Here is a 13,069-nt window from a genome sequence, read left to right as displayed (position 1 = left end):
AGTGGCTCACGCATATATATATATATATATATATATATATGTGTGTGTGTGTGTGTGTGTCCAATTTAGATACAATTTAAATTACTCTACATGAAATATGTACATTTTTAATTATTAAAGTTCGTAATGGCTAATAAATAATGTTGCCTCTTTGGGTAGGTCTACACTTACCTCCAGGTCCGGCGGTAAGCAATCGATCTTCTGGGATCGATCCCGGAAGTGCTTGCTGTCGACGCCGGTACTCCAGCTCAGCGAGAGGAGTACACGGCATCGACGGGGGAGCCTGCCTGCCGCGTCTGGACCCGCGGTAAGTTCGAACTAAGGTACTTCGAATTCAGCTACGTTATTAACGTAGCTGAATTTGCGTACCTTAGTTCGAAATGGGGGGTTAGTGTGGACCAGGTCTTACTCTAGAAGGCAAAAGAATCATTCAGGTTTTGGTCACAATTTTCTCACCCTAAAGAATCAGAGAACAGAGTTTTCAGTGCCAATTCACTAAGATACTTAAGCAAATGCCTAACTTTTAAGCACAAGTAATCCCATTGATTTCAGTGGAGTTGCTCGTATGTTTGACATTAGGCATGTTTTTAAGTACTTTGATGAATCAGAGCTTATATTGGCTAAAAGAGGCCAGCGATGATGATAAATTATTGAACACTAATACAATAACATAAGGGGCAATAGAGAAAATATTAATTCTAAAATGATTCAAGTCAACTGGGACATCCTGAATAATGATGAAGGTTACTTACCTGTAATCAGAGTTCTTCAACATGGCTCTGCATGTTCCCACCTATGGGTACTGCAATGCCTTGTGGTGCCTTACAGTAAAACATCTTCTAGCAGTGTCAGCTAGAGCACTCTTGCCCCCCCGCCGTTCCCCATAGCATCAAGAGGCACTTCTTTATAGCGTCACCTCTCAGAGCATCATGAGGGTGCAGTACCCATAAGTGGGAATATGCCTAGCCACTTGAAGAAGACCTCATTCTTACTTTAAACTGGAAAGAAAGTATAGTGAAGTGTCTGCTTTATATTTAGTTTCACTACGTTAGGTACTGTACTGGTGTATGATATATAAATCTTAAACTGGAGTATGTATGCATCACAACAGTGAATCAATATAATCTATAAACGTGTTGATCATTCACCATTTTGTAAGCTCTACCATTGCTGTGGTAGATCTTTGAACATAACTGTTCACAGTATATAAACAGATTGTACATAATGTAAACTACAAGGAATTGTTTTTGCAGCATCTACAGAATACAAAGCTGGCATATGATAGCTGCATTTGGAGACAATGGAAAATGAAAGCTTTTAAAGGTATCTGAGGGTATAAGTTCATACTTCATTTATCAACAACCAGAGAGATATTTCAGAGGGTCAGAAAAGTGGAGTGGTATATACTTTTATATATGAATTTTCCATTCCAATGCAGTTTTAGCTGTCTGCAAAGTTCATTTATCAACATTATTTTAAGTGAACATTTAATTCAGCTTTCTCTCTCTCCCTCTCTCAAGTGTTATTTTTTAAAGAATCCTTACATATTGGAAATTAAAAGTAAAAAGATAGTGAAGCAATCTGAAACCGCTAACTCAAAACTTGCCTGAATATTTAACTGAAAATTTGTATTCTGAGCTAGAGAAAAATTCCCAAGCTGCTAAGTGCTTTAGGACAACAACATTTTTTTAAAGGTGGCCCTGGGATGTTATGGGCTAATCCACACAAAGAAAGAGGCAGCCAAAATTAAAAGAAAAACACTTAATTCTCCAGTAAGATTTGGAGCTTTAGCTCAACTACTTAATCTCAATTAGTTACTAGGTTAGCCTTGACTCCTCTCTTGGGCTCTCTTGTGGCTGTTAGGAAGTAGCCCATGATGAAGGTGGAGCAGAGCTGCACCACATCAGGGGGAATTGTAGGAGGCACTCTCACTCAAGTTCCCCAGCATGCAGCATGTGTGCTACTACATCCCTTTATGGGGTACAGCTGGTCTTCCTCCACAAGCTGGGTTGGTGAAGGCGAAGCCATGAGGACACACAAAGGGAGCAGACTTTGTATTCACAAAAGCAGATGCTCTACCTTGGAAAAAATGGATTTCTGTAAAAGGCACTGCTTGGCAAATTAATAAAGAAACCCTTTTGGATTAATGCAACAACCACCACCAAGACTGACCTATTGCAAAAGAAACCTAGTTTGCTGTTACTATAATCTACTCATATTTAACATGACTGCTGTCAAAAGAGTATAATGAAGAAAAAACTCAATGACTATAGCCCAGGCCATCTCCTCTTTCCTGTGCAACTTTAATTCTGCTCCCTAGGCATGTGCCTTATGATACAGTGTTTAATTACATGATCATATACTACTTTTTTTTTTTTTTTTTTTTTAAACACAGGAATCCTGGATGGATGCACAAAGGAGAAATTCCTAACTTTTGAGTGCTTTACTTTGCAACCTAAACAACATTATTTTAATGTATGTTTTAAATGTAATATAAAATACATATTATTCCATGTTGTATAATGAAATATTTTCAGCTCAGATTTAGTTTACAAAAGTGGAACATTCCAGCTGCTACATTTTCCATCAATGGTCAACAGTAGAAATCATTTTTTTACTACTTACTGAGTACAGTTTTGACACTTACCAAAAATCCTCCAGTTTTTGAGTTTCTTATTAGTGTCAAGCCAAGGTTCATCTGTTCCTTTATCTCAGTAACATTTGGGATGCGTGTTAAAGCTAAAAATAAAGAGATTAAAGGATAGCAAAAAACCCCTAAATTCCCATTATATGTTCCTTGGTTACACAACTCAAAGTTTAAGCTTAAGGAACCAGAGTTTGGAAGAGGAATTTTTCAAATCCCATAAAAGCTTCTGGGACAAAACAAAAGAAAGATAATTGGTGTGAGAAATTTGCTAGACAACATTAACTGGCCTTGTCACATATCTAGATTAGCATTTATAATTAGACTGCCTGCTCTCAAGAGCTACAGGAAATAGGCAAAGCAGCCAAACTTCTCAAGTGGCAGTTTAACTATATCCAGTACAAATGTTTTTAGTAGGTTGAGTGACTACTCTTATTGTTTGCTGATAGCAGATCTCTCTCAACTGGATCAAGCCCAAATCTTAGATATTTCAGACAGAAAATATAGGATGATGGGAAGATTTGTATGAGAAGAGAAATGCTTTATGCCATAGCACCTAAAATAGAAATTAAACGAGGATCTGAACATATGGTATTCTTAAACATCTCATCATTGCCTTATGTTGCCCTGTCTATTTGCTACATCTAATTGTTGGCTCCCATTTTACACTGGGTTCTGGGTAGGAACAGTCTTTTTATGTGTTTGTTAAGTGCCAGCAAAATGGACCCCGATCAGAACCCCCTAAGCACTGCTGTAATATAAATAATATATACTACCACTTCTACAACTGCTACTAATTCTACAGTTAATATAGAACGGATGTAAAAGTGTTAGAGAGAAACAGCAGGAAGTAGCATCAGAGTTATATACTGAGCTGGCTCTAGAAGCTAAAACTGCCCTGGCAGCATGTGTAATAAATGAAGTGGAGAACAGAGTGGTCCTCTAAAAAGCTCTTCTTTTTACTAGGCCTAACAAAAACAACATTACATGGGAAGAAGCAATAACAACCATATGCCTACACATGCAGCTAATTTTAGTATTAAAAGAAAAATAAAAAGCTATGTTGGAAGGAGAAGAAAAAGTTATGCCCTCCCTATCTTCTTATTAATACCACTGTCCATATTTTTCAGATTCTTTTGAAGTCTCACCCTCATACCAAAGAATGCTCAGCAATAAAGAAACTATTTAGAATAATAGTGTCCTTTTTCACTTAATCAGGGTCAGTAGGTCTGTGCTGACTGCCTAATTCGAGTTTATCAAATAATCTGTCCTGGTACGGAAGTAAGGCAAAATGGACAATTGCATTAAGTCAGCATTAGTTACAACTTACTTTGTAAATTCAGTTTTTTACATGTGGTTTCAAGTGAGTCAACAGGACATGTGTAGATATCTCCCATTCTGTTAGATGGATACCCACTCCATGGCGAGCCAACAAGCAGCCTAAAAACAAACAAACAAGGGGAAACTGATTAATTCTTTCCTTACACTCTGATGAAGAGCAGTATATTTATTTAAAGATAAACTGAAAATAAATTAGAAAGTCTGAGGCCCCCTAGATAAGTTAGAGAGGAGCTCACAAGATTTAGCACGTAAAAACCAAAAAACCTCACAACCCAACTATTCCCTTTCCAAGTGTCCCAAAATTGTGCTTTGCTCAGCTGTGACTTCCCAGGGTGCACCGCACAAAGACAATGCAAGTATCATATCAGAGAACCCTGGTGGAGAATGGGGTTAGTGTATGGGAATGAGAGAGTCAAGTATTCAGAGGATGTTTTAATCTATTATGTGGTTATTAGTATTACGTTATCATGGAACTAGAAGGGACCTAAGAGGTCATCTAGTCCAGTCCCCTGCACTCGTGGCAGGACTAAATATTATCTAGATCATTCCTGACAGGTGTTTGTCTAACCTGCTCTTAAAAAATCTCCAATGATGGAGACTCCACAATCTCCCTAGGCAATTTATTCCAGGGCTTAACCACCCTGCCAGTTAGGAAGTTTTTTCCTAAAGTCCAACCTAAACCTCCCTTGCTGCAATTTAAACCCATTGCTTCTTGTCCTATCCACAGAGGTTAAGACAGACAATTTTTCTTCTTCCTCCTTGTAACAACCTTTTACATACCTGAAAACTGTTATCATGTCTTCTCTTTTCAGTCTTCTCTTTTCCAGACTAAACAAACCCAATTATTTCAATCTTCCCCCATAAGTCATGTTTTCTAGACCTTTAATCAGTTTTGTTACTCTTCTCTGGAGTCTCTCCAATTTGTCCACATCCTTCCTGAAATGTGGTGCCCAGAACTGGACACAATACTCCAGATGAGGCCAAATCAGTACAGAGCAGAGCGGAAGAATTACTTCTCATGTCTTGCTTACAACACTCCTGCTAATACATCCCAGAATGATGTTTGCTTTTTTTGCAATAGTGTTACACAGTTAACTCATATTTAGCTTATGGTCCACTATGACCTCCAGATTCCTTTCCGCAGTACCCCTTCCTAGGCAGTCATGTCCCATTTTGTGTGTGCGCAACTGATTGTTCCTACCTAAATGGAGTACTTTGCATTTGTCCTTACTGAATGTCATCCTATTTACTTCAGACCATTTCTCCAGTTTGTCCAGATCATTTTGAATTTTAATCCTATCCTCCAAAGCTCTTGCAACCCCTCCCAGCTTGGTATCATCCACAAACTTTATAAGTATACTCTGTAAGCCATTATCTAAATCGTTGTTATATCACAAAATCAAAGAAACATAGCAAAGGTATCAATAATCACAAATATATAAACAGTAATTAATTTCTAACAAATATAGATAGACAAATAGTGAATTGGGAAATTATGATCTGCAGTTTCCTGACAGTAAAAACCCCCATAAAGAGCTGTCAGGTAAAAAGTTCACTGATTTCTTTTAAATTATCCTTTTAACTGATAGGAGACATTATACTTAACGCTTACACAGTGACAGTATGTCGCCCAAGTCTGAACTTGAACTCTCCTACTACACCTTGAAAACACTGAGTCAGAAAGGAAATACTGTAAGTGATGATAACAGACTATTGTGTTGTGTCTGTTTCACCCTGGACAAGAATTTTAAGATGCACAGCTTCTAGTTAAGTTGCCAAAAGTCTTCTAGTGATTCACTCTCCTCTAATTCTACACTCCTAGCAACTGCCACACACTTTCCAGCGTTCACACCACTCTGAGTACCTTCCATTTGGGGAATGCAGAACAGTTTTCAAACATTAGCCAATTAATCCCAGATATCTGGGGACATTGGCTATAAATACCGACATTTCAACTTTCACTTAGCATGGAAAGGCAGCAGCGATGTAACAGTAGTTTAGGACAGGAAGTGAAGGAGAATTCCATATACCACAGAAAATGCAGGAGAAATGTGGATAAGTAGAACTATTTCCATGGATATGAATAGTGATGTCTCAAACATTGGATTGTGAAACCGCTTAATGATTAGAAAAGGAAAGACCTCCTGTTATATACTCTAATATCCATCTATGACCTCTGATTATAACATATTAACCAGTGAGTAACTAGTGTTTATATGAAAGGGTAATAAAAAGCAAAGATATGACAAGGAAAGGGTCCCTGTTGAGAAAGTTTTACAGAGTTTAATAGAAAATGATAACCTTTCAATAGGGTTGGAATTAGTAGAATTCTAAGGAGAACTGTATCCCCCACCTCCCATAGAATTCTATCGGATAGTTAAAAGAAAGAAAAAACAAAAATTATAGCAACAATATTTTCTATTATGTATTTTCAAAGCAATTTCTATATAACTTTACTACATTTCCATAGGACCCACATGACCTAGTTGCTATTCAATACTATAGGAATTCAATAAAATGGGTTTGATAAAAATATTACATTTCTTAACACACAAAGGATGTTTCAGGTTTATTCAGACAAAATATTTCCATACACACCTTAGATTGTATTTAATTTCAACTAAACACAACAGTATGAAGAACAAACAACCTTATTTCATTTTAGCAGCACAAGTCAGTCAGCAAAAATATAACAAAACTTTAGAATGTACCTAACCTTTTTCCTGTGTAGGAGTATTTTAAAAATAAATGCCTGCATCTCAATTATCTTGCTGAAAACAGTGATTATGCAACAAAAGAAACAGAGCGAATTTACCCACCCCAAAAAACATCTGAAATACTTTGTTTTGTAAGCAAACAGGATTTTATGTCCTTCCAGCAATTCCAAACCTATCATATGGTGTTATAAATATCTCTTTATAAAATACTGGATTATTGACAAAGGCCTATCGAAACATGAAGAAAATCAGCTTTATAACTCCAGTACAAAACCAATAACCAGGCTGTCCAATAAAGCCTATAACTGGGATGTTCACTGGCTTCCTGTGAGCAGGTTACTGTGCTTTTGTCATTCTCTACTACCCATTAAGTACATGCAGAGATGGAAGGGTTCTATATGCGCATGCAGAAAATTATGCAATTATTCCATATTTTGTTTAAGGCAAACCAGAATAAAATAAAATGCAATTTAATTTAATTCAGATCCAATCCTGCTCCCATTTTAATCAATGACAAAATTCCTGTTAGAGGCAAGATTGGACCCCAAAACCAGCATCTTCACAAAAAGGGGACTGAGGTTACAATATAATTGTTTTGTACTTAAAGAAAACCTAAAAGACAAGGAAGTTCTAATATACATCAATTAAATTTCGCTCTTTCCCTCTTTCGTGTTTGACAGTCAGTTTCCACTCTTTGTGTGGGCCTCTCTACAGCAAAATAAGAGAAAAATATTTACAACAGAAAAATGTCATTGTAAAACCAAACCAAAACAAACCGAACATTGATAGTGAAACTTAGGGGCATGAGTAGTATCTGAAACTAAATTTATCTTTTGGAACTGACTAGGTTTCAAGTTGATGCTCTCATTTAAATATTTTAAAACACCACTCTGCATATAATCTGTAAATATTTCACTCGCTATAAATATGTATATTATGCATAACTATTTGTATACTTTTTTCTAAGTTTCTCAAAATACATTTAAGCATCCACAAGAGAAACTACTTATTAAAACAAGGCAGCTATCGTTAGTAGATTTTGGAAATACCCCATATATTACTCTTATGATAAGTATGTGACAAATATAATGTCTGGACTGTGTTGGAGTCATCCTGTAATGATGGGTTATGTCTAAGTCACATATCTGCAGTATATTTTATTCACATAGAAACTAACTGTGAAAATACGAAACAAGCAAAAGAAAACAATTATGTAAAGATTTCACCACTCAGATAGCTGAACTGCAGTCATTTTAATGCCTACAGTTGTAGATTAACAAAGTCAGTGTTTCCTTATCTGTGGGTTGCCAGCAGTTCCCTGGGGTGGGAGGGTTTCTATCCTGTGCCCGTTCCCTGTCTCTGCTCTTCCATGAAAGCTAATTTGCACAATTATTTGCTCCTTAGGATACATCTACACAGCCAGTGGCAGTGAGCCTCTGAGCCCAGGTTGACAGACTCAGGCTCATGGTACCGCTCTAAAATTAGAAGTGTAGACAGTGCTTTTCAGTTGCTACTCAGGCTGGACCTTGGGCTTTGAAACCTAGGGAGGCCGCTCCATCCGTAAGCTTCAAAGCCTGAGCTACAACATCTACACAGATATTTTTAGTGCTACAGCATGAGCCTCATGAGCCCGAGTCTGCCGACCTGGCCTTGGAGGCTCACTGTTGTGGACTGGGTAAATGTATCCTTGGGATATGTCTACCCCCTTGGGAGCTGCTACCCAATGTACCAAGACTACTTCTATTCCTGTTTTCCCTGCCAACTCAGGACTCCAGCACCCTGTCTTGCTGAGCCAGACACTCCCATCTGCTCCAACACAGACCCAGGGTCTGAATAATTTGCCCCAAGGCTGCAGGTTTACCTGAAAACAGCTCACAAAAGAGTGCTCGTCTTTAGCACTCAGATGCCCAACTCCCAATGGGGTCTAAACCCAAATAAATCCGTTTTACCCTGTATAAAGCTTATGCAGGGCAAACTCATAAATTGTTCGCCCTCTATAACACTGATAGAGAGATATGCACAGTTGTTTGCTCCCCCAGGTATTAATACATACTCTGAGTTAATGAATAAAAAGTGATTTTATTAAATACAGACAGTAGGATTTAAGTGGTTCCAAGTAGTAACAGACAGAACAAAGTAAGTCACCAAGCAAAATAAAATAAAATGCACAAATCTATGTCTAATCAAACTGAATACAGATAATCTCACCCTCAGAGATTCTTCAGTAAGCTTTTTCTCAGACTGGACACCTTCCAGGCCTGGGCACAAATCTTTCCCCTGGTACAGCTCTTGTTCCAGCTCAGGTGATAGCTAGGGGATTCTTCATGATGGCTCCTCTCTCTCCTTTGTTCTCTTCAACCCCTTTATATATCTTTTGCCTAAGGCGGGAACCCTTTGTCCCTCTGGGTTTCCACCCCACCCCCCCCCACTGGAAAAGCACCAGGTTAAAGATGGATTCCAGTTCAGGTGACATGATCACATGTCACTGCAAGACTTCATTATCCACTTGCCAGCACACACATATACAGGAAGACTAACAGGTAAACACAGCCATCTGCAGACAATGGTCCTGGTTAATGGGAATCATCAAGATTCCAAACCACCATTAATGGCCCACACTTTGCATAATTACAATAGGCCCGCAGAGTTATATTTCATATTTCTAGTTTCAGATACAAGAGTGGTACATTTATACAAATAGGATGATCACACCCAGTGGAGTATAAGCTTTGTAATGATACCTTAAACGAGACCTTTTGCATGAAGCAAATTCCAGTTACATTAGATCACTTATTCTCATGTTTTTATAAAACCATATAGACTGTACAACGTCACAGACACCTGCAGCTGGCCAATGCCAGCTGACTCAGGCTCGCAGGGCTCAGACTAAGAGACTGTTTTAATTGAGGTCCTTCCTCACAGGGTCCTAGACCCTGTGCTCCAGCCTAAGCGTCTACACTGCAGTCCCTTAGCTCAACCCCTGGGTGTTTAACTGCAGTGTAGATATACACTTAGGACCAGAAGCTCTGCATAAACCACTGCACTAAATTTCCACCTCCTCTGAAGAACTTTGGCCATACCTATACTAAGAAAATAAATCATGTTAGAAAGTAAAATAGCTTGTTAATTTATTATAAACTAACGATGTTAAACATGACTCAGCACCTAGTATAGACAGGGACAAGCTTTGTTTAAGAGAATGTCAGTTGGTCATTGCTAACTCTAGGGTTTCCGTGACAGGTTCACCATTTTCTATAATATCAACCATCAGAAAACTAAAAGTAATGAAGCCACAATGGCTGCTCAAGTATTTATCCCCAGGATCCTTGGCAGGCAAGGCTAACTGGTGCAGCCACCTGCAGTGCCGTGGCTTCACTGCCATTGTTACTCAAGCTAGCTTTGATCTAGCTAGATCTATGCTAACTTAGGTATGTCTACATTTGCTTCTCGATGTGCATTCATTATCGTGTTCCTATTACACCTCTGGCATTTAAGGAAGTGATGAAGCTCCTCCACTCCTGTCTATTTCTGGCAAGTCTTTCAATAGTTTCCCAGCTGTGCCCCAGGTTTTTCAGCTCGGCTTCCACAGCTCTTCACCATGTTGTTTTTGAGCGGCCTCGATTTCACTTGCCTTCAGGTGTCCATCTTATTGCTACTCTGGTGATGGAATCAATTTCCAGCTGAAGCAAATGCCCAATCCATCTCCAACGCCTCCTAGCAATGATGGTGCTCAGATCCTCTTGGCTGCACTGTGTCAATAGATCTTGGTTTGAGATTGTTCTGGGCCAAAAGACATGGAGGAGTTTTCTGAGGCAGGTTGCATGGAATGAAGACAGTTTGGGCATGTCATACTTTCTCATTCTCCAGCATTCAGCACTATAAAGTAGTGTTGAAAGTACGCAGCTCTGATAAATTTTGAGTTTGGTTTTGGTGTATTTTGATGATTTTCCAGACTGTATTTAAGCTCCTGAAGGTGTTCCTGGCTTTATTGATTTTGTTCCGGATGTCCTGGCTTGTTTCCACCATCCTGGCTGATGGTTCTGCCCAAGTATGTGAATGTTTGTACACTGGCAAGAACAATCGTCTATCCGTACTGGTAATGGTGAGGCAATATTAAAGGTCATGATATCTGTCTTATTGCAGTTGATTTTCAGTCCAATTTGTTGGCTGAATGCGTTGAGTTGAGTTGTTTTTTCTTGAATATGGTGTTGGGTATGTGATAGAAGAGCAACATCATCTGCGAAGTCCAGGTCTTCAAGGGATGAGAAGAGTGTCCATTTAATGCCTCTTGGTATGTCTTTTGTTGTACGCTGCATTACCCAGTTGATGGCAATGCTGAAGAGGATTGCAGACATGACTCACCCATGACGTACTCCTGTTTTGACATCAAAACTGAGCTTACTGTGATCAACACTGCATGTAAAGTTGAAATAGAAGCTTTTTAGATTATACAGAAAGGAATTCCATATGCCCGCAGAATGTGCATATGTGAACGCTGTCAAAAGCCTTCTCAAAGTCTATGAAATTTATGTAGAGTTGTCGTTGCCATTCTAAGCACTGTTCTATTATGTTTCGTAGAATGAAGATCTGGTCCATGGAGCCATGCCCTTTCAGAAAACCAGCTTGCTCTTTTCTGAGAACTCTATCAAGTTATCCTTGCCAGGAGCTTTCCCATTTTTTAAGGATTTGATGGCTTGAATGATCTCTTTCTTAGTTGGGGTGTCTGTGTTGATATCAAGATCTTCTTCTGCCTCCGGGATGTTTGCTTCCTCTTTCGGTGGCTCCCTATTCAGCAATTCTCTGAAATACTCCGTCCAGCACATTTCTTGTTATTTTCCATTTGCTAGTTGGTGTCCTTGTTTGAGAGTGTTTGTTGGTGTCTGCCATTTACCACTTGTAAGCTGTGTCATTTTGTAGATGGTTCCTTGTATACCACGAGCAGCTGCATCTCTGCTTGTGTTGCCAGATTATTAATATAATGCTGTTTGTCCTCTCTCACAAGGCGTTTGACCTCCCGGTGTGCCTTGCTATACTGCTCTAAAGGTATTTGTCCTTTAGCTTCTGGGATTCTGTGTCTAAAACTTTGTTCTTCGGGGCTCATCTGGTTTCTATGGCTTTCCATGTGTAATCCACTCCTTCCTTCTCTTTTGCTTGTAGCCTAGACGGGCTTCACTGTTCTGTTTATACATTTCTGTTACTTTATCCCACTTCTTGTTGATCTCCTCATCTGCATTCCCCTCCTCTTCATTAAGGTCTGCAAGTGCTTGAAACCTGTTCTTTAACTGCAGAATGAAGGCTTTCTGTATTTTGGGGTACTTTAGCTTGTCAATGTCATAACATCTATGTCCCTTGTTTGGTGGACCAACAATTCTCAGTTTTAGCTTGAAGGAGGCTGTCACAGATGGTGGTCGCTGCCAACATCTGCACTGCTTCTCACTTTCACATCTGTCAGTAAGCGTCGCCATTTACCATTGATCATGATATGGTCAATCTGATTCTTATATCTGCCATTTGGAGAACACAACATCAGCTTATGAATTTCATGATGTTGAAATAGGTCATTCATTTTACAGAAATGAGCAAGCTTCTCTCCATTTTCATTCATGGTGCCACACGCATGTCTTCCCATTGCTCTGTTGTTTGTATGGTGAAGCATTGGACTGGGTTACCTAGGGAGATGGTGGAATCTCCATCCTTAGAGGTTTTTAAGGTCCGGCTTGACAAAGCCCTGGCTGAAATGATTTAGTTGGTGTTGGTCCTGCTTTGAGCAGGGGATTGGATTAGATGACCTCCTGAGGTCTCTTTCAACCCTAATATTCTATGATTCTATGAAAAACCACATGCCTATCTACCTATTTTCCTTTCCCCTCTTTGCATCTCTCCTGCCCAGCAAATGCTACCCTCCTTCTCCTGTCCCCCAAACTCTGTTCACCAGCTCAAAATGGTGGACAGCAGCCTGTATCCTAGCCACTCTCCTGCCTTAGATTTGAATAATGAAAACATTCAATTGTGCAAAATACAACTGATTATTGAGACAGTGGCTACAGGAAAAAAAAAGTCTGGCCAGTATTCTCAGCTTACATGAGACAGACCTGGACTTTGCATACCTGTAAAGTACAAAGGCTCCCCGGTGAGGTATAAATTCCCAGTTACATCCATTCTTACAGGAATAGCAAAGCTCTTAAAGGCTTTTCACAGGCTTACATAGAAGAAAAATGCCTCAGACAATCAGTGCAGAACCCTATCTATTTTTCTCTGCACTTTCACCATGTCTGCAGGGGAGATAGAAGAGACTCTAAGATGGAGAAATTGCTTGATTTTGGTCCAGACATTCTGTGGAATAGCTGGTTGGTCACTCCTCCTGGTA

The 13,069-nt window shown here is 39.2% G+C and overlaps 1 protein-coding gene across 1 annotated transcript in view; it reads right to left on the bottom strand.

The window, feature by feature from the left end:
• ITGA2 (integrin subunit alpha 2) overlaps nt 1-13,069 on the bottom strand; it is a 101,175-nt gene that overhangs the window by 48,119 nt on the left and 39,987 nt on the right. Inside the window, exons 3-4 of the mRNA XM_034774268.1 lie at nt 3,975-4,084; nt 2,648-2,739 (exon numbers count right to left, since the gene is read on the bottom strand). Of these exons, the coding sequence (XP_034630159.1) occupies nt 2,648-2,739; nt 3,975-4,084 (202 nt within the window). The remainder of the gene's footprint in view (nt 1-2,647; nt 2,740-3,974; nt 4,085-13,069) is intronic.

Source organism: Trachemys scripta, chromosome 6 (assembly GCF_013100865.1).
Source record: "Trachemys scripta elegans isolate TJP31775 chromosome 6, CAS_Tse_1.0, whole genome shotgun sequence".
Lineage (NCBI taxonomy): Eukaryota > Metazoa > Chordata > Testudines > Emydidae > Trachemys > Trachemys scripta.
This window is presented reverse-complemented; position numbering and strand designations above follow the sequence as displayed.